At 37.8% G+C, this 23118-nt stretch overlaps 1 protein-coding gene across 4 annotated transcripts in view; it reads right to left on the reverse strand.

Annotated features, from left to right (window-relative positions):
- Nucleotides 1–23118, reverse strand: part of ATP8B4 (ATPase phospholipid transporting 8B4 (putative)) — a 327254-nt gene that overhangs the window by 226026 nt on the left and 78110 nt on the right. For 3 of the 4 annotated variants that reach the window (XM_027840872.1, XM_027840871.1, XM_027840873.1), the window contains exons 5-7: nt 12014–12127; nt 8523–8621; nt 1508–1569 (exon numbers count right to left, since the gene is read on the reverse strand). In XM_027840872.1, coding sequence (XP_027696673.1) covers nt 1508–1569; nt 8523–8621; nt 12014–12127 — 275 coding nt within the window. The remainder of the gene's footprint in view (nt 1–1507; nt 1570–8522; nt 8622–12013; nt 12128–23118) is intronic. The other variant, XM_027840874.1, reaches the window with a different exon arrangement.

The raw sequence follows: 23118 nt of genomic DNA on the forward strand, positions 1-23118 counted from the left end.
TTTTAGATCAATATTCTCCCAGTGGGGCTACAGTGCTGTGAACATCATCATCTTGGAAAAATCAAAATTGAAGGTAAACCAAAGGGTAATGGCAAGAAGCACATTGCAGACGTTTGAAGGTCATAGAATATTCCCAAAGATGACTTTCAGTCAAGAAGTGACGTTTAAAAAAAACTAGAAAAGTTCATTTAGTGAGAATGAGAAACACACTAAGTCTCCCCTAGATGTTCAAAGAAACAGAGGAAGATTCCCAGTATGTTGGATGCATCATCTATGGAAAAACATAGATGATAATGACACAGAATGAGCAAGCATAGAGAAGCTATTGTCTACATCAATGAAGGTAGTACTTACTCTGAAGAGATCACAGAACCCTCAGGCAACACTAAGCTCATCCACTTGGAAAATTTCTACCATCATAATTCATTTATATCATGCTCCTTCTCGGCAACAACTGCCATATTTGTAGCTGAAGCCATTTTTTTTCATTTGTACCTTTGGCACTCTTTTCTGAAACCCATATAGTCTCAGAGTGAGTGAAGGAAGATCACTTCTGCCTTCTATTGATCTTTCTCCCACTGAAGAACAGAGTAATTCATCCAAAGATGAATTATTCGCACTTTGCTATTTATTGTCAATGATTTTGAGGTACGTTTAATGTCTTAGTCTTTCTCTTGTACGTGTTTTGTTATACAATATTCCCTCTAAAATACATATTATTAGCATTATCATGCTGATTAAATATCCACTGGCCAATAAGAATGACAGCCAGGCTGGAGGTAATTTTTGTATTTGGAATTTACATACATTAAGTAAGTCTCTTAGAGTTGTCTTTTGTTTGTTTTAGAGAAAGCAAATTTAGAATATTTTATTTTATTGGAAACAGTCTACAAATAATATCATTTTAATGGTAGAGGAAATTAAAAAATCATGAAACTTTCTGTTTACCTTTCTAAAATATGCCATGTGATACACTAAATAATGCATTGGGAAGAAGAGTCTTGTTTTGAAATTTTGATGTTTTAATGTGCTGCACATCCTCTCTAGAAATATTCTTCCCCAGAAATTATCATTTAGATTTATTTATTCATTGTCTGAAAAATACTTACTGAATACCAACTGTACCTCCCAGGGCTGTTGTGAAGCTTAAGTGGGATGTCTGTGAAATACCTTGCAAAATTTATAGCACTATATAAATGTCAGTATTATTACGATGACGAAATCAATTCTAAGTAGCGTTTGATGTCTAAAAACTGATAACAGCAAAGTCTCTTTGTCCATTCTAAGAAATTACTAAGAAATGTGGAACAGAGCAGAGATAAAGTTCTGCAGCAGTCACACATCAAACACAATGAAGAAGAAAAAGCATAATTTAATACAACTTTATAAAAAAATCAATTAAAGAGGGAAATAAAAGTACCTGTTCAGAAAAGAAAGCCACAGAACAATGCTTATTGATTCCCTCTCCCCCAAATGATAAGAATAACAAGAAGAACATGTTTCTTACCTGCCATTGATGAGTACTTCAGAAAGTCGATTATTCACCTGGTTATCACTCTTATGACGGAACTGTAAGTGCAAAATGTTTATGAGAAAATCATTGCAATCACTGTCTTCAGTACAAAGAAAAAAAAATACTTGAGAGACTTTTGGGCTTCACAAAGTTCAGAAAAGCCACAGGCCCTTCTCCATAAGCAAGTGTACACATAAACTAACAGCTCGTCTAAAAAGTTCAGTTCTGGGTGTTGGCAACTAAGAGAATTAACCATATGTTTTCTTCCAATTCACATGTTTGGGGTTGACTTTGTGGGACCAATTCTACATTGATTCTACATGGTTTTAGGGGAAAGACATTCAATTTTTAATCCTCTAGCTAAGATGGAAATGTCTCATTTCTTACACATGTGCACTCAATACTTTGCTTGATTAAAACATTATTCACTGAATAACATTTGATCATCATTTCATTTTATGAATTTCTTTGAAGTTGAAGAAATATTTGTATCATGAATTTTAGATCCAGAAAAGTTCTCATTGCTTTTATGTGTTATCACACATTAGGGGGGAAATGTAACATTCAATCTAGGATTATATTTTTAAACCTAAGTGATTTTATTTCTTATTGTATTCCTAAACACCCTACATTATAGAATTAACCACAGAACTGTGAAGTGCCCCAAAGCCCACCAATGTAGCCCAGATCATAACTTTGGAAAAGATCTCAATTACTACTCAAACTACTGTCATTCTCCTAGCAATTAGCACCCGTCCTGCAAATTACCTTGAAGCTTTAATAAGTCTCAAAGAAACTTAACTACCCTAAAGGAGGAGGACCTGGTAACCTTTCCCCTGCATACCTGTTTTTTAGACAAAGGTACCTGACTCTTTTACATTCTCCTTGCAGTAAAAATTTTGAAGTCCCCACAATCACCCAGGTACATAGATACAGTTTGCAGATGCATGTAAAACATTCATTAATTTACATATAGTAAGCCAACATGCACAGTAGCCCATATACAAAGGTGCAGGTGTATAATACTTAGTATAAAAACTAGCATTGCACATGGTATAGCAAACACATTGATCACCACTTGTCTGGGTGATATATGAGTTATGAATTATATATGGTCAACGAATGGGTATTATCTGGCAACATATATAATTGCTTGATACATTATCCATGGAAGTCTTGGCACTTCTGGGGTAAAATGTTCTCATTTCTGTACCCTTAGCATTCTGAGACCCACTCACCTACTGGTCTGGGACTATGGATAACAACACCACTGCCTTCAGCTCCTGAAGAGTCAGGCTTTTTAGGTGGTCTCCATTTCCTTGAGGGCCTCCAATTGGAGTGTTAAACAGGAAAGAGAGAGAAGGAGATCTCTGAATTCAACCTTCCTTTCTCCCTCTGCCACCAAAGAGAGCAAGACAACCTTTGCATGTTTCTCCACCCTTGAGTAAGTATCAAATTGTAATTTTCTTTTCATCTAGATTTTGAGATCTTTTCCATATGGGCCTAAAATGATAACATGGTGCAGTGTCATGTACATAGTAAGTGCTTAATAAATGTTTATTGAATTGTTGAAGTCAACTTGAGTACCTAAGACTCTTCCAGGTCATTCCATCGCCCACATCCAATGGGAATTTGGAAATGAACTCACTGTAAAGGTCAGTTAGGAATATCCATATGAAAATGCCAAGTATGTTACTAGAATCAAACATTTTTGGATCTGGAAGGGACCTTAAAAATCACCTTATCCAATTCCTTTATTTTTCCCAATGAGAAATCTGAGGTCCAGAGTGATTGAGTGAATTGTCAACAGATCAGAAGTGGTAGAGTAGGTCCACTGACTCCAAATCCAGTGTTTTTGCCACCATACCACAACTGTACAACTCTCTAGGGCTAAGCAAATCAACACTAATCCCTCATCCACAGCTTTTCAAACACTGAGTCTGCTTTCAAGCCTCCTGAAATTGGCAGTGTGCCAAAATCAATTCAAACCTGCTCTGGAGAATCATCATATTTTCAGTGTGAGCATCTGTCCTTCAGAAATAGGCACATGCTACAAATCAGGGCTTAATTTATTCCGTTGACTATCTAGACTTAAGAAAATAATGGAGAAAATGCAGGTTAAACTTAAAGTTGTATCCTGTGTACATTTTCCCTCCAGAGTGTCAGTTGTTAGACATTTACCAGCATATCCTTGCCTGAAGGGCTTTCTTCTTCACTATAAGCATCCCCAGTTGCTTCAACTGATTTGTAAGGCCTGGTGTAGGGCTAGGGAACCTGTGGCCTCGAGGCCACATGTGGCCTTCTAGGCCTTGGGTACGGCCTCTTGACTGAATCCAAGTTTTACAAAACGAATCCTTTTATTAAAGGGATTTGTTCTGTGGAGTTTGAATTCAGTCAAAGGGCCACACTTGAGGACCTAGAGGGCTACATGTGGCTTCTAGTTACCCTCTTCCTAGTCACCTTTGTGATACTTCAAAGTTCTATGACATTTCAGTGTAAGTACACTGTCAAAGGGGATTGAGATCAGCTTGTCAATGAGCTTCCTAAAATGAGGTACCCACAACTGAAGAGTTCTCCCTTGCCTGTGCTAATCCTTCTCTTTTTTTTTCCAAACTGGTCACAATCTTTCCCAATAATCCCTTATCTCTCCTATCTCCATCCTCCTCAATATTCTTTCTTTTATAAACTCACATTGAGCTATCTTCTCCTTTCCACAAAACCTAGACACCTCGGGTAGGTACCATCTGTCACTAGCTAGGTAGCCACATACAGACATACATACTTACTTTGTGCCAGGCACTGTTCTAAAGTCTGAGAATTCAAATAAAAGCAAAACAGTTCTAGCCCTCAAAGTGTTTACATTGTAATGACAGAAGATAACATATACACTTCCCATTCTTTGCCTGGTCCTGGCCTCCCATTTCCACTCAAGCAAGGCAACTTGCAGCCTGGAGCTTATCTGATAAACTAAGATATTGTTTAATCTCATACAGTCTTCCTTTCTATGGATTTCTAGTACAATTTCTTTACATTCCTGATTAACAAGAGTTAACCATATCTAACCTGGCTCCAGACCATGCTGAACTTTGATCATCTTCCTAACATGTTGCTTAGTATCCACTCCTACCCCCTTTCCACCTCTTAATAATAATAATCAAATCAAAAATACCACTTCTGGGAAATCAATCAATTGCCTTATGTTTCCACTTACTGTCCCAATGACTCATAAAACCTAATCACCCTCCCTAGCCCCAACTCCCCAATATGTATTATCTTACCCTATTAGAATATAAGTTTCGTGAGGACAGGGATTTTGCTGCTTTTTGTATTTGCATCCCCAGTGCTTAGCACAATATCTGGCATTCTGGCGCTTTTGGAGCAGGAGGAGTAGTATCATTCTTTAGCAGTTATGGCTCCTTGATAATTCAATTATCAAGCACCTTTTATAATTTGTTTTATTTAAAATACATTGTTGCTGTTGTTGTTGAGTCATTTCAGTAGTGTCTGACTCTCTGTGACCCCTTTTGGAGTTTTCTAAGCAAAAATACTAGAGCAGTTTGCCATTTCCTTCTCCAACTCATTTTACAGATAGGAACTGAGGCAAACAGGGTTAAGTGACTTGCCCAGGATCACATAGCTAGTTACTATCTGGAGCCAAATTTGAACTTAGGTCCTCCTGATTTCAGGGCCAGCACGCTATTCATCGTACCACCTAGCTGCCTGTTAAAATACACTATAGCACAATAAAATTTTGTTTGGAGACTAACATATAAATAATAAATGGGTTTTTTTTCATTCATTCCTTCATTCTAAAGACTTACAGAGATAGAAATGATTACTTTTGAGTTCTACTCAATAATCAAATAAATTACTGTTGGTCACTGATTAAGTAAGGCAAACGAGATAATTTCCCGGCACACAGATTATACTCTTTGAAAACCTGACCTCAGGAAACGTGCATGAATATCAGGACTAGAGAAGGTGACCCACAGAAAATAGTGTTACTTATATGTCAATGATTGTGGGATCTTATCAACCGAGCTATTCCACCCAATGAAGCAGATCTCAAGTCACTTGTACTTTCTCTTCCTGGGCAACTTTTGTCCATGTTTTCTCATCAATTCTCTACAGAAAAACTACCCAGGATGCTAGAGACCTTTCTTCAAGTCTTTTTATACAGTATGAGTGCCAGTATAGTATTCCAATTATCCACATGTTATCCCTTCTCCCTGCTATGACAATCACCTATCACCTTTTGTAATGATACATTTACTCAATAGTATTCCTTACTCTACTTCTTACATGAAGTTCACTTTAAAATACATTGCAGTCTATTTGTACCCACCCTTTGCTTCTCTATTGCCCTTTGGGTCACCCACAATTTTGATTCTTTGGAGATTATACAGCTTTTCTTGGCAAGGAGTTAAAATGCTTGATGGCTAAAGCAATTTCTGGGTTCTTACGGCTTTCTCGTTATATAGATTGCTTTTACAACTTTTGTAGAAATGTATAACCTATATCAAATTGCCTACCATTTTCAAATTATGGGAGGGAAGGGAAGGAAGGAGAAAAATTTGGAACTCAAAATCTTGTAAAAACAAAAGCTAAAGATTGTCTTCATATGTAATTGGGGAAAAAAATAAATACCATTAAAAAACTTTTGTAGAAAACTAATCAAAGTCAATATTTTCCCTTTTTTCATTTCCCATTTTAGCTTGTTCAAATAGGTCAAGGTTGAAACTGTATGCAGTGCATTTTCATCTTTATCTTTTCTTCTGATACGATATTGATTTTGACTTTTGCTTTTTCTAGTTGGTGGTTTGACTACCCTTAGATTGCTGATACTGAAATGATTCCTGCATCACAGAATCAGAATCATAGATTTATTGAATTTCAGAGTTGGAAGGGACCTCAGCACCTAAGAAGATCTAGTTCATTTTATTTGAGAGGTTTGGTGCTACAATATGCAGAGTCTTCCAACTTTCTTCTTCAAAAAAGAATTTATGATATATGGATATGAGACTTCCAAATGGTCTACAAGTATTTGATCTCTTTGTTTTTCTAATCTTGAAACATATTTTTCAAAGTACATTTTTCCATCTTCTCTGTTGACTATCTTCCCACTGAAGTCACTGAATATTATAGTATAGCTTGACTAGCTTGGAAGGTCTTGTCATATCCTTCAAAGAATTTTTTGGTATCTCTTCATCCTCTGCAATAGATACAGATGTACAAGATACAGTCATATTCATGGTGGTATTTTTAAATGTGTTTTTTTTTCTTATTCTGATCACGAGCTCTTAAAGAAGAGATGATCAAGGAACCCAATGGATGATGTTCCTTATTGCTTTTAGGTTAATAATCAAAGAGAAATAATTGTGAGCCATGTTTCAGTGTTGAATATCCTTTTGGTTTCTGGCCTTATCATGAGAATATCAATACTGATATTGTTCATTTCTTCCTTTAATATATCAATTTGTTGAATCTTAGACAAAAATCCGATATAAAATACCAAGAAGTCAAATTAATGGTTAGAGATAGTCTAAAAACTATGCACTTCTTAGTATTGTCTTCCATATTCTCCAATACACCTGTGAAAGCAGATGGAGAGTCATGTAGTACTAAAGGACATTCTTTTTAACTTCACTGTTTCATTGTTGCTTCAGCCAAAACATTTCATCATCTGGGCAAGCTATTGGTGATAATCCTCTCCATAACTAGCTGAGTCATCCTTAGATGGAAGATTCAGGTGTGTCATCAGGACCACTGTTAAAACCTTTCCATCACAGTCAAACCTGACAGATCTCATGGGCCACCGGTACAGCCTTCAAGAGCCCTGGTCCATTTTCACCCCTTGAAAAGGCAGCAGAGTATGGTATTATGAAGGCACTTTTAAGAAATAAAAGGTAAAACTCTAAATGGAATTAAAATGTCCTGTGTGTTAGCTCAGAAATGAAGAGTGAACATTTAAGCCTTTGAGACTGAAGGTCTCACAACATCAAATGATGCTTCACTCATGGTGAGTCCATGTTCCTCTTCACAATTCCCCTTTTTCAGTGACCTGTTTCAATCTCTCTAATGACACCAGAGGAGAGAACCTTCGGTAGTTGCCTCTCTCTTTAATACATTATACCTCTGAATAGATTTAATCAAGGAAGAAGCACACATACAAAAAAAAATACTAACTTATCTTGTTAACAGCTTAAAAGTTTGGCATCTAATTTAGCAATTTTCTCTAAAAGCAAATTGTCCAACATATGAATCCTACTCCCCACCTCATTCCAGGGCCATCATCTCCTACTCCAACTATTCCTTATTTCACAAAATTAAGAAAAGGTGAGTATTTTTTTTAATTCAAATGAACTTGGCACACATTTATTAAACACCAATTACGTGCAAGACATTATGTGAGGCAGCAAAACCTTCAGGCTTCCCCTTTAGCTCATCAAAGATAAATTTCAAAATTTTCAGCAAGATTGGAGAGGCAAGATATTGTTGTTGTTTCTTAGTCATTTTCAGTTGTGTCCAACTCTTTGTGACTCCATTTTGGGGTTTTCCTGGCAAAGATACTACAGTGGTTTACCATTTATTTCTCCAGCCCATTTTGCAGATGAGGAACTGAAGCAAACAGGGCTAAGTGACTTGCCCAGGGTCACACAGCTGGTAAATGTCCAAGGCCAGATTTGAACTCTTGAAGTTGAGTCTTCCTGATTTCAAGTCCAGAGCTCTATCTACTGCGCCACCTACTGAACCACAAGATATTATGGTGAAGTGCTGCATAGGAGTACACACATGGCGAGAAAATAAGCCACATCATATTCAATTCTGTTCAATAAACATTCAGCACCTACTGTGTCCAAGGTATGCTCTAGGTGCTGGTGATAAAAAAACCAAAACGAAATAGTCTCTGGAAGTCCAAGGGATTTACATTCTGCTTCTGTGTACTAGATAGAGGATAGAAATGGAAAGAATTTGAAGTCATAAGAAAGACTCAAGAACAAATACTCACAAAGTCATCAGTGGCATCTTTGACAGCAGTAATAGTTAACACCAGGACTAAAGGCACAATGGTTGTAAACCATGACAAGGAAGATATTTCTGGAATTAGCTGCAAGAGAAATTTTAGATTTTATTAGCCAACAACGTATCATTTTTCTCTGAGAACATAATTTGTTAAAATTACAATACTGTCACCTAAATACTCCTTAACTCCAGTGAGTAATTAGAGGATATTGCAAGGGACTTTCAGAACATTCATCTGCAAACAAACATCACATTATTTACCATTTTTTAAAATTAACCTCCTCCTAAGACACTGAATTTCATAATGCATTTTTATAAAGTGGGGAATTTTCTTAAACTCCAGTAAACCAGTGAAGATTAGTTTCTTGAATGCTTTCACAACCAATATTAATTTGGCAAAAAATATTCTTTAGAGACATTAAGTTCTGTTTGTTTTTTTTTTTCAATTTGACATTTTAAGCTTTAGATAACACTCTCCTACTCTTCCTCTCCTTTTTAATCCCCCCCCAAACATCTGAGGCTCTTTCTAAATATTCGCTAAGGGTGCTATGGCTATGTAGTAGGGCTCCTCATCTGTAAAATGAAGGGTTCAACTAGAAGACCTCTGAGGAACCTTCTTCCAACTCTCAGTCTATGATCCAAGGATGAAGCTGTCAAAAGCACCCACGCAAATCTTCTTCCCATTTCTGCCACTAACTAGCTGGGTGTCTTTGTAACTGTTAATCTCTCTTGGTTTCTGTTTCTTCCTTGGCAAAATGAGGAAATTGATCTCTAAAGTTCTTTACAACTCCAAAATTGTCTGATTCTGTGACAGCATTCCATTGTAGGAACAATAGATCCTGCTCATACTAAATAAACATTGAGTTTCAGAATTTCTGCCCAAGCCTTAGGAACCTGAGAAAGCAAAGCTGCTAGAAGAAGAGTGTCAAGAGGAACACCCAGATAATTAAAATAAATGAAACCAAAAGCAGTCTCTAGTAAAAAAAATCTTAATTTTGAGAGTTTGGTGATTTTAATAATTTCTTAATGAAAAAGTATGTATACTTAGAAAGCTACAACTAAAGTCCTATCTCAACATCACATCTTGACATAGAGGTTAACTTTGGTTCTTGAAGGCTACATTTGCCAATAGAGGGTAAGACCCAGCAGTTCCATCAATCTGAAAAAAGTCTAAGGACAGCCTCTGTGACTCTACATCTATTGTCTGAGAGCCAGCCAACTAAGTTAGGAGAGGCTACACACCAAGAGTTAATCACCAGGTGATAGATTTTTTTTAGATGCAGAAAATAAGAGGTAGAGGTGTTATCAGCTGAATTGAAGGAGTTATTCATAGAAATCAAAGATGGAATCTTTGAAAGACTAAAATATATTTTGAAAAAAATAATCTCAAAAGTATCCTTTTAAAAAAAATTCCTCTATGCCCAAAGGGCTATAAAAATGTGCAGACCCTTTGACCCAGCAATACCACTTCTAGAGCTGTATCCCAAAGAGATCATAAAAAATGGGAAAAGGACCCACATGTGCAAAAATATTTATAGCAGCTCTTTCTGTGGTGGCAAAGAATTGGAAATTGAGGGGATTCCCATCAACTGGGGAATGGCTGAACAAGCTGTGGTATATGAATGTAATGGAATACTATTGTGCTATAAGAAATGATGAGCAGGCAGACTTCAGAAAAACCTGGGAAGACTTATATGGACTGATGTTAAGTGAAGTGAGCAGAACCAGAAGAATGTTGTACACAGTAACAGCCATATTATGCAATGACTAACTTTGATAGACCTAATCCTTCTCAGCATGCAAGAACCTAAGACATCTCCAAAAGTCTCATGATGGAAAATACTATCCACATCCAAAGAAAGAACTATGGAGTTTGAATGCAGATCAAAGCATAGTATTTTTGCTCTCTTTTTTCTTCTGTTTTGTTTTGTTTCCTCTTTCTTGGTTCCTCCTATTGGTTCTAATTCTTCTTTCAAAATAACTAATGTGGAAATATGTTTAATAGGAATGTATATGTAAAGCCTATATCAGATTGCACGCCGTCTTGGGGAGGGCGAAGGGGTGAGAGGGGGAGAAAAATTTAAAACTCAAAAGCTTAGGAAGTGATTGTTGATAAATCAAAATAAATTAATAAAAAAATTTTTAGTTTCCTAATATTTCATTGTATTTGGAAACAAGTAGGTTTTGGGGGGGTAGGAGAGGGGATCAAGGGAAGCAGGGGTCCACACCTATAATTTTACTCTTATAGAAATGCCCTCTACCAAGGCAAATCAGCAACTCTCCTACTAAAGTCTTAGAGCAGAGGTTGTTAATCTCGGATCCACAGGCTCCCATTTTAGCAGATCTGGGATAGGACTTGAGGGGCTGTCTTCCTGACTTAAAAAACTGCTCTCTATCTCTCAATCAAAAATGAGTAATATCAATGAAATCACAAAACTTTATCTCTTTATTTCATTTGTTATTAGTAAAAGCTAGAAAATTAGCCCATCTACACTTAGGTTCAACCTTTACTTTAAAGGAAAGAAATTAAAAATCATTATCCTCATATTAACAATACAAATCTCTCCCATTAAATGCTTTTATCAAATACATGTGGAATATCTTATATCTACAAGTAAAAGCTGCTATGTCTCTTTTATGAAAAAAATGGAATGATTAAAGTTATCAAATAAGAAAAGAGCTTGGTTATTCTCCTTTTGCCTCAGTTCTGAAAATATAAGCAATATCAAGTGAGGAAGCAAGAAAGCATGGAGGGAGGCTATTAACAATAATTACTAGAGTCTGGTATGGTTCAAAGAAAGGGCAAGGCTGAATTTAAAAGTGACCTTGATACTTAGAATGAGGAACGTGATGTTTTAATGTGCTGCTGGCACTCCCATGTTCAACAAGAAAAAACAATATAATAGTTATGAAAATCTGATCTGAAAGAACAATTTACCTAATCATGGGTATTGTACTAATTGAATTTCTTCATGTTTCCAAAAGTTAATGAAATCTTTTTTTAATAACCAATTCAAGTCCAATCCACTCCAAAAAAAAATTATATATATGTGTGTGTGTGTGTATGTGTGTGTGTGTGAGTTTGTATCGAGCACCAACTGTATGCAAAGGACTCTTCTAGGTGTCGTTCAGTCATTTTTCTCAGTAATATCAAACTCTTCATGACCTCATCTGAGGTTTTCTTGGCAGAGATACCGTAGCAGTTTGCCATTTCCTTCTCCAGCTCATTTTGCAGATGAAGAAACTGAAGCAAAAAGGGTTAAGTGACTTGTCCAGAGTCACACAGCTAAGTGTCTGCAGTCTGATTCTGATCTCATGAAGATAAGTCTTCCTGGTACCTGGCCCTAGCACTATGCCACCTAACAGCCCCCTCTACTAGACACTACAGACAAAATGAAAAGCCATCTGTGCCCTCAAGGAGTTTATAGTCTACTAAATTGTAAACCAAGTGGTAAAGAAAGGGAACTTATGCATTACCTGCAAAATCAGTAGGAAAAGGAAATAGGCGTTGGCCACTCGTTGGAATTGTTCAAATAAATTAATAGGCAAGAAGGTGAGGACATTGTACTTAGAGGTATGGATGCGGTTATTCTGGAAAAGAAACATAACACATTAGCACCCAATCAATCAATCAACAAGTATTATTATGCTAGACACTGGGAATACAAAGACAAATTATAATGTACCAAGACTGGAGAAAGAATATTAAGCACCATCCGGGAGGATGCTACTAAATGTTTAATAACTAGTTCTCCTTTCTTCCCCCCCCCAAAAAAAAGTTCTCATTGTACACTTTTAAATTTAATCTGTATTATTAACTCTATCACTTTCTTAAGTCTAGACAATCAACAAAACAATTAATCAAGCCCAAAATTTGTAAGTTTGCAGATTTCTAACGTGTAATTGCTCACACTGAAAATTTAACAATTGGCTCAAAGATTCAAACTGGCTCTAACACACCCCTGGTCCTGCCCCTGCCATTTGTTATATGTTCAACCTTAGACAAGCCATTTCTTCTCTTGAGCCTCAGTTTCCTAATCTGCAAAATGGAGTGGAGGGAGCAGTGAATTAGGTCATTCCTAAAAAGCCTCCAGTTCTAACATCCTGCAATTCAGCACATCTAGTTATCAACAGAGGTAGCCCTAAAACATGTGAGCCAAAGATATGAATTGTGCTTAAACAAGATCATAGATCACAGATCTAGAATTGGGAGAGACCTCCCAATTCATCTGGTCTAAACTGCTTTACAGCTGAGAAAACTGAAGATTAAAGACAAGAAGAGTCTTTCCCACAGTTACACAGGGAGTAAGTGACTGAAGTAGTATTTGAATCCAGGTCCTCTCACTCCAAATCCAGTGCTTGCATTACTGAAGGCAGACTCCCTAAAGTTAAAGACCAATTAACTATGGGATTTTGTACACTGTTCTGCCCAACGTTGGCATTTTTTCTGGGGTGGCTTATTCTCAATAACAGGTGAAGTCTTTGTTAAAGCACAGTAACACTCCTGGGAAAGAAAGCCAATTAGGTTGCAACTCCTTCACCCCTGAGATTACCTATTCCCGTATTCCTAGTGCACCATTCCTGTATCTGTCCCTGGTTTGAGATGAAGGCTCAGTGGAGCTCTGCAAGTTCACATGTGAGCTTCGGAACAGTTCCTGACAGGAAGCAAGCACCAACATGCCCAGTGACCAAAATAAATTCACCAGAGGAACCAATAGATGTGAGACAGCAGCCTAATAGAAATCCAACTCCTCCTACCGGGTCAGAGATTTAGAGCTGGGAGGGACCTTCATGATCATCTAAACAAAACCCTTCATTTTAAAGATGAGGAAAATGAGGCTAAGAAAGGGCTTACCCAAGATTATACATATAATAAGCAGCAGAATCAGGATCTTATACTAGGTCCTTAAGCCCTATACTTAGGACTCCTTCTACCACATCATACTGCTTTCTTAGATTATGCTTTCAAAGAATTTTATGTTTATGGGGGAGGGACCTCAAAGGGAACCTGCAAAGAGGGGTTGTTTTATTTTTTCTCTGCTAAGTTACTTGATAAGAATAACACATAATGATAGCTAGCAATGTAACATTATATAAATGTCATTCCCCTTCCGCATTATATGGTTCCTATTATGTGCCAAGCACTATGCTAAGCACTTTACAAATTTTATCTCACTTGATTCTCACAACAACCCTACAAGGTAGGTGCTATTATTATCCCCATTATATAGATAAGGAAACCGGGGCAGAAGAAATTACATGACCTGCCCAAGTTCACACAACTAATAAGTGTTGAAGGGGGCCATATTTGAACTCAGGTCTTCTTGACCCCAGGCCCAGAACTCTATATGCTTATGACACCTAGCTGCCTTGGGAGTCACAGGAGAACTAGAAATGATGAGAGTTGTAACTGTTTAGTATCCTCTAGCTGGTAGTACACTATACCCTCCCCAAATCACCTTATATGTAACATTTTGTATATGTTTTATATTTATTTATGTTTTATACTGGATCACTGCCTCATCATGACAGAGGGCTTGCATAGCTCAATGAAATATTGAGCTTTGCTATGCAGGGTTACCCAAGATGGACAGGTCATAGTGGAGAGTTCTGACAAAAGATGATCTACTGGAGAAGGAAAAGGCAAACAACTCCAGTATCCTTACCAAGAAAACCCCATGGATAGTATTAAAAAGTTAAAAAATATGACATCAGAAGAGGAGCCACTTAGGTCAGGAGGTGTCTAATACATTACTGGGGAAGAGTGTAGGGAAAGTACAAATAGCTTTAGGAATGAAGCATCTGGGCTAAAGCCAAAAGGAAGCTCAGCTGTGGGTGTATATGATGATGAAAGGAAAATCTGATGCTGTAAATATGAATATTGCACAGGAACCTGGAATGTAAGATCTACAAACCTAGGTAAGCTGGATGTGGTCAAATAGGAGGTAAAAAGATTAAACAGTGACATCTTGGGTGTCATTGTTCTTACACAGATGGGAATGGGTGAATTTAATTCAGGTGATCATTACATAGACTATTGTGGGCAAGAATTTCTTAGAAAAAAAAATGGAGTACCCCTCACAGTCAATAAAAGAGTGAGAAAAGCAGTACTGGGGCACAACCTCAAAAATGATAGAATGACATCTGTTTAAATCTAAAGCAAACCATGCAACATCATAGTGACATGGGTCTATGCTCCTGATCCAGAATTTCTGATTTGATTTTCAGAATTCACTGATGCTGAAAAGATGAAAGTTGATCAGTTCTTTGAAGACCTACAACATCTTCTAGAAATACACCAAAAAAAGATGTCAAGTTCATCATAGGAGATTGGAATGCTAAAGTAGACAATCAAAAGATAATTGGAAGGTGGCAGCTAGGTGGCACAGTATATAGAGCACTGGCTCTGGAGTCAGGAGGTCCTGAGCTCAAATCCAGCCTCAGATACTTGACCCCCACTAGCTGTGTGACCCTGGGCAAGTCATTTAACCCCACTGCCTAGTAAAAACAAACAAACAATAAAAGATAATTGGAATAACTGGCAAGTTTGACCTTGGAATCCAGAATGAAGCAGGTCAGAGACTAAATTTTGTCAAGATAACTCTCTGGTCATAGCAAATAATCTTTTTCAACCACCCAAAAGATGACTCTACACATGGACATCACAGATGGACAATGCCAAAATCAGATAGACTATATATACTTTGCAGCCAAAGATAGAAGAGCTCTATATAGTCAGTTAGAAGGGGACCTGGAGCTGACTGTGGCTCAGATCATGAGCTTCTTATTGCAAAATTCATATTTAAAATGAAGAAAGTAGGGAAAACCATGACTCAAATAATGTCCCTTATGAATATGAAGTGGACATGCTGAGTAGATTTAAGGAATTATATCTGGTAGATAGAGTGCCTGAAGAAGTATGAGCAGAGTTTTGCAATACTGTATAGGAGGCAGCAACAAAACACATTCCAAAGAAAAAGAAGAGCAAGAAAGTCAAATGACTGTCTGATAAAGCTTTACAAATAACTGAGGAAAGAAGGAGAGTGAAAGGCAAAAGAGAAAGTGGAAAATATACTCAACTAAATGCAGAATTCCAGAGAAGAGCAAGGAGAGATAACAAGGCTTTCTTAAGTAAGGAGGGCAAAGAAATAGAAGAAAACAATTGAATGGGAAAGACAAGAAATCTCTTCTGGAAAATTGGAGATATCAAAGGAATGTTTCATGCAAACATGGGCATGATAAAAGATAAACACAGTATGGACTTAACAGAAGTAGAGAAGACTAAGAAGAGGTGACAAGAATATACAGAAGAAGTATACCAGAAAGATCTAACATCATTGAAAACCATGGTGATGTGGTTACTAGAATATGCATCTTACAGAGTGAAGTGAAATGGGTCTTAGGAAAACATTGCGAACAATAAGTCTAGTGGAAATGACAGAATACCAGATGAACGGTTTAAAATCCTAAAAGATAATGCTGTTAGAGTGCTGCACTCAATATGCCAGAAAATTTGGAAAATTCAACAGTGGCCACTGGATTGGAAAAGATCAGATTACATTCCAATCCTAAAGGGCAATGCCAAAGAATGCTTAAGCTATCAAACCATTATACTCATTTCACACACCAGCAAGGTAATCCTTAAGATTCTGCAAGCTAGGATTCAGCAGTAAGTGAACCAAGAATTACTAAAAGAGAAGGCTGGTTTTTGAAAAAGTAGAGGAACCAGAGACCAAATTGCCAACATCCACTGGATTATAGAGAAAGCAAGGGAGTTCCAGAAAAACATCTACTTTTGCTTCATTGACTGCACTAAAGCCCTTGGCTGTGTGGATCACAACAAAATGCTGCAGGTCCTCAAAAAGACCTTACTTGTCTCCTGAAGAACATGTATGTGGGTCAAAAAGCATTGGAACAACTGATTGGTTCAAGATTCAGAAAGGGGTAAGGCAAGGATATATACTGTCACTTTATTTATTCAACTTATATGCAGAGTACATCATGCAAAATGCCAGGCTGGGTGAATCAAAAGGCAGAATTAAGGTTGCCAAGAGAAATATCAACAATCTAAAATATGCAAATGATACCACTCTGATGGCAGAACATGAAAAAGAATTAAAAAGCTTCTTGGTTAGGGTAAAAGAGGAAAGTGTAAAAGCTGGCTTGAAGCTTAATTTTATAACAAACTAAAATCATGGCATCGGGTCCCATCACTTCTTGGCCAATAGAGGGAGAAAAAATGCAAACACTGCATACAGTGACTACAGCCATGAAATTAAAAGATTCTTGCTCCTTTGAAGGAAAACTGTTGTTACTGTTCATCCTTCCTTCTCAAAGAAGACCAATGACATCAGGAGGATGATGTCTTGACTTGCAAGTAAATTGGATTTAAGTGAGGCAGAGCTGTGCAAAATCCTCTGCTTCACTATCTCCTCCAGAGTCATCAGAGTCCAGTGGCAAGACAAATGTTAGGACAACTGGCGATGGCCCCAGATGCAGTGGGAGACCTTGGCCTTTTTTTTTTTTTTTGGTCTAGGCGATGGGGTTAAGTGATTTGCCCAGGGTCACACAACTAGTAAGTGTTGTGTGTCTGAGACCAGATTTGAACTCAGGTCCTCCTGACTCCAAGACCAGTGCTCTATCCACTGCGCCACATAGCTGCCCTATTTTTTATCCTTTGGCCTTTTTAACCTAAGGTCTTTCCCAGGTCTCAGTTTGTTTGAGTCATACCCATTCAGTTAGTTAAAGGCTAGATGAGAATTGAGGCAAAAGATGACCTAGTTTGCCTTCACAAAAGAATCACTCTGGGAGGGGAAGACCCTCAGAGTTTCTGGCCAAAACAGAAACAATTGCTATTTACACTAAGTCATCCAAACCCAAACTGAAGGAAAGCTATGGCAAATCTGGAGAGTATACTAAAAAGCAGAGACATCACCTTATTGACAAAGGTCTGTATAGTCAAAGGTATGGTTTTTCCAGTAGCAATGTATAGATGTGAGAGTTGGACTCTAAGGAAATCTGAGTGCTGCAGAATCAACACTTTCAAATTGTGGTGTTAGAGAAGACTTTTGAGAGTCCTTTGGACAGTAAGGAGATCAAATCAGTCAATACTTAAAGAAATTAACTCTGACTAAACATTGGAAGGACAAATACTGAAGCTGAACTTGTAAATACTTTGGACACACAATGAGAAGACTGGACTCACTGGAAAGGACCCTGATGCTGGGAAAGACTGAAGGTAAAAGGAAAGGGGGGCAGCAGAGGATAAGATGGATAGATAGCATCATGGAAGCAACAAATATGAGTTTGGACAGACTTTGCATGATAGTGGAGGCCAGAAGGGCTTGACGTACTGTGATTCACTGGGTCACAAAGAATTGGACATTACTAATGACTAAATGACTGAACAACAACAATGTGCGTACGAGTACAGAGCGTCCCAAAAGTCTTGGTGCAGCTTAAACTTTAATAGTCAAAAATTGTAATAGCTCTAATAGTTTTAAGATTTAAGCTATTAAAGCTTATATACCCACACTATCTATACATGCATGGTCTCTCCCACCTCCCCTCCAGAATGTAAGCTCTTTGAAAACAAAGATTGTTTCTTTTTTGTCTTTTTATTCCCAGTAACATAATTCCTGGCACCATAATAACCATTTGAAAAAGATATATTGATTGATTGATTGATTGATTACTATGACTGGGCCAGTGCTATTTCCACAGATTCAGATCTAGTAGGGAGCCTAGAGGCCATCTAGTCTGGTCCCTTCATTTGATGGATGACAGTAGCATTTGGAGTCCATTTGAAATCTGGATTTCAAATCCAGGTTCTATCACTACCCATAGACCTTGGGTAAGACACTTAACCTTCCTTGTTTGCAGGTATTTTCCAGCTCTAAATCTATGATGCCTTATAGAAGTGAGGGCCAGAGAAATTAAAAAAAAAAAAAACTTGCTCAAAGTCAGACAGGTAATAGCAGAGCCAGGATTGGAACCCAAGACCTGAATTTAAATCTAGAATTCATGCCACTATACCATCTGGTCCATTAGTAAGTGTTTACTCAGTATCTGCTCTGTACTTTGAGAGGTACCATGATGTGATTGGTAGGAAGAGCTTTGGTTTCAGAGTTAGAAGACCTAAGCTCAGAGGGGCATAATAAAAATAATAGCCAACATTTATATAATGCTTACAATGTGCTAGGCACTGTACTAAACATTTTACAACTATTATCTTATTTGATCCTCACAACAGCCCTGGGAGGTAGGTACTATTATTATACTCATTTTTGAGACAAGGAAATGGAGGCAAGCAGATGTTAAGAGACTGTCCTAGTGTCACACTGTAAGTGTCTGAGACTGGATTTGAACTTAGGTCTTCCTGATTCCATTCCCAGCATTCTATGCACTGCACCACCTGGCTCCCTCAATGGATAGAGCACTGGATCTGGAGTCAGAAAGAACTGGATTTGAATAATGCTTCAGATGCTTTACTAGTTACATGACCCTAGGAAAGTCACAACCTCTCTCACCTTCAATTTTCTCATCAGTAAAATGAAAAGTCTGTACTCAAAGGTATCCTCCAGCTTTAAATCTCATCTCTGCTCCCCTAAGTCAGCGGCTCTACCATTTAGTATGAAAAGGAAACAATTCTGCATTGGTGGGAGCCTCTTTGAGTTCCATAAGGCTGATATGTGCAATCCAATCCAACAAACATTTATTAAGCACCTACTATTTGCCAGCCTTATGGCAAATCCCCAGTGCTAAGCACTGGGGATACAATTAATAAAAAGAAAAGCAGTCCCTGTGCTCAAGGAGCTTATAATCCAATGTAGAGGGGGAGACAATACAGATATATCCCTTTATCCTTCTTGGTCTCCACACCCTCCCCTACCCTGGCTTTTTTAGACTCTTCCACAATAAAAACTTGGTTTGCCATAATCTCAATGCTACTTCTTTCTTTTTCATTCTTTGAAAAGCCAGTGGCAAGACCCAAGATCAAAACCCAGCTCCAGACTATGATGTGGGTGTGTTGTGCTGTTAGGTTTGGTGGATGTCCTGGCTAAATTTTTCAAGCTGCTTCCCTTACCCAACCCTCCCACCATCTCTCTCTTTCTCTCCCTCTCCCCCCCCCGTCTCTCTCTCTTTCAATTCTTTGTTACAAGGGATAACTCTCTGGGAAAAGGAAGGGAAGAGATATAATTGGGAAATGATGGTGATGTAAAAACAAAAGATATCAAGAAAAAAAACAATTCCAGAAAACACAGAGACTGGCGGACACAGGAAGGGCTATGACACAACAGCCCAAATTCCCCTCAACTAACACATCCTCCTACTTCTATTTTCTTTTCCCTATGATACATTCTTTATCCAGCTCCCCCACATTATCTTCATTATACATGGTCTAGCCTTGATTTGTTCAACTCTAGTGGCTCCTTATTAAAAGCCCTCCACAATCTTGGGCCCTCCCTTGTTTTCCCGGTATTTAATACTACTCCCATTTGTTTACTCTAAGTTCCAACCAAATGGTACTACTAGACATTCACTCAACTGGACACTCTGTGCTTCCTCTTTCTCCCACCCTTTGTTCCTGCTCTTCCTTATGGCCAAAATACCCTGTTCCCCATCCCTCTACCCCACTTCACCCCACCCCACACACACTCACATGTTCAACTATTTCATGGCTATTCATTTTCACAATCTACTTTTAATTCCCTTGCTCAAAACCCTTAAGCGTTTCCGCACAGCCTGATATTTAAAGCCCACTAAATTGTGGTACCTACCAATTTTTCTGGCACTATTTCACACAATTTCCCTTAATTAATGCCAAATTCCAGTCAAATTGTAATACCAGCTATTCTCTGAACTTATCTCCAACTTCTGGACCATCTACTAGGCCTTCTAGGCCCTCTGTGCTTTAACTCAGCCTCCCAGAATCTTTGCCCACCTCCTCTTCAAAGCCTTCTCTGCGCCGTACCCCTCCCTTCCAGGTGTCTGTGTTCACTCCCTTCTCAATTGCCTTCAATCAATAATTAAGATCATGGAATCACAGATTTAAAACTAAAAGGGATCTTAGAGGTCATCTAGCCCATCTCTTCCCCCTCTCATTTTACAGACAAGGAATTGAGACCTAGAGACGTTTACTACTGTATATGGTTCCTATTTAGTGGTTTATGAATTCCTTAGGGGTTCTCAATGATGGTCTAAGGAGTTTCCTCTAAAAATTTTTTCATGGTACCTTAAGCAATAAATAATTGAAGTATATTATAAGTAACATATTGAAGTACCTTGGGGATCCACAACCCTTTCTTATTTTTATTGTTGAAAGGGGTTCATAGAACAAAAAGCTTCAGGAACCACTGCTATATTCTGTGTTCTCCAACCACGCCCAGATAGATTGTAGCCACATTGAGGGCAAGATCTATTTCATTTTTGGTTTTGGACTCCCAAGAACATTGATTTGCCCATAGTATATGCTTAATAAGTGTTTGTTGAAACGAATTGAATCCTACTACCTTCATGGTGGGAACTAACCCCTGGCCATTCCCCAGTGGCTCCTTGTTTTTAACATCATTGATAGGAAACTAATCATCCCCACCCCTTCCTATAAAACACATTACCTGTTCCTCCGGATGGACCTGTTGTATTAACTGTCCTACACTATTAAAAAGAGCTGCCTTCATGGGCAAAATAGTAAAGGACTCAGGCAAGCCCAATCATAGGTGAATCAAACTGACATTTTTGCCAAAAGATAAGGAGCAACTCCCCTTTCTTATTGCTCTCTGAAATTTCCTTTTTGAATTTTCATCTAAAGGACAAATCTTTCCACTTCTCTTTACCTAGCTAAGGTTGAGGAAACTGTCAAGACTGAAACTAGAGCATATTAATATTTAGTTGAGTGAAAAGGTATATTTGACCAAGTGCCAACTCAAAGGTAGGATGACAAGGAATGATTTTCCTAGCCCATCTCTTGAAACTGCTTTACCATTATGCACCTCCCATAATTGTCCCAATACAATGTAACATCTCTCCTTTATTTTTTGTATATAGTTATATACTGACTGCGCTTGAACATACACCATATTCTCCATCCAATATGATTGCCATCATTTGCACTCCACAATGACTTGACTACAAATGGAGTCGTAATACCAACTAAGGTCACCAAAGACATTTCCTTACAACTAAATTTCAACAACCTCCCAATTTTGGTGCTGTGGATCACTGTCTTGGATCCCTCTATGAACATGTTCTATGCTTAATAAATGCTTGTTGATTGGTTGACATGTAGCTAGATCCATGGACCAGAGTTACACAGGATCAGAAGGCATAGGCGGATTGTAATCTGCACCCCTAGAAGGAGCACTCATATTGATGAGATCACAAATTCATTGAAGTAACAAGTATGCATACTGTTAGCAGCAGAGAGACCTCTGAAAGATGTCCAAATAGCTGCTATCCCTCAACACAACTGTATTCTACCTCCATGTATGCTTTGTCATTTGTCTTACATACACATCATTCATTTTCCCCTTCTGGCTAAAATGTCCGTAGTTACACTAGCCCCATTAATACTTCTGCTTCTCCCTCCTTTTCCTTCCTCCCACACACTTTCTCCTCTACTCTCCCCATTGGGATGGTAGAGTTCCACATAGAGGTCAAATGCACCTTCACCACCCCTTTTATTGTTTCTGCTCCTTGTAAACAAGATACTCTATTCTTTGCTGTATTATAGTCATAAGCATATCCCACCAAGTCAAATTCATACTTGCATACTAGCACCAACTCAAAATGACCATAGCTAAGATCACTATATTTGTTTTTATAATATTTCCCCAAACCCAAATTCCCTCTTATACTGGCCTTTGCATCTATCACACCGGGCTTTAGTGTTCAAATGAGATAATATTTTAAAGCACTTTGCAAATCTTAAAATACTACATAAATATGAGCTATTTTTATTATTAACATGGTAAGCAAGGGATTTTGGAGTAATTTTTGACTCTTCTATCCTTTATTCTAGATACATAATTTGTTGCCAAATCATACTACTTCTTCCTACGTGATAGTTCCAGCATCTATCTTACCCTCTATGTACCAGGGCCTTTGGTCCAAGGCCTGTTTCTTTCTCACCTGTACTATTGCAACCTCTCACTTACTAGATTCCCTCTCTCCAGAACTGACCACATGACGACTCCCCTAGCAAGAATGGCATCCAAACAATAACTTCTCTTTTGATTTCTTTTTCTTTTGACTGTCTAGAAAATACTCTAGCTTTATCTACTTAATACTTATAAAGAAAGGGTGAAAATTAAAGTGGCTTCTGATTTATTTATTGACTAGAACATTTCTCAGAGATGTGCGATCATTTAATGTGTTGATAGAATAATAGCACATTCTGATTTCAGTAACATAATCACATTGCCTAATTATATTATGTATTAAAACTTGCAGAACTGAACGTTAATTTCATCAATTAATATGTACTACATGCTGGTGCAATGAAAAAGAATGCTGAATTTGGCATCAGAGGACCTACATTCAAATCACAGCCCTGGTATTTTATGTGTCCTTGGTCAAGTCAT

The sequence above is a fragment of the Vombatus ursinus genome, unplaced genomic scaffold (genome assembly GCF_900497805.2).
Source record: "Vombatus ursinus unplaced genomic scaffold, bare-nosed wombat genome assembly UNPS02014848.1, whole genome shotgun sequence".
In the NCBI taxonomy this organism is placed as follows: Eukaryota; Metazoa; Chordata; class Mammalia; order Diprotodontia; family Vombatidae; genus Vombatus; species Vombatus ursinus.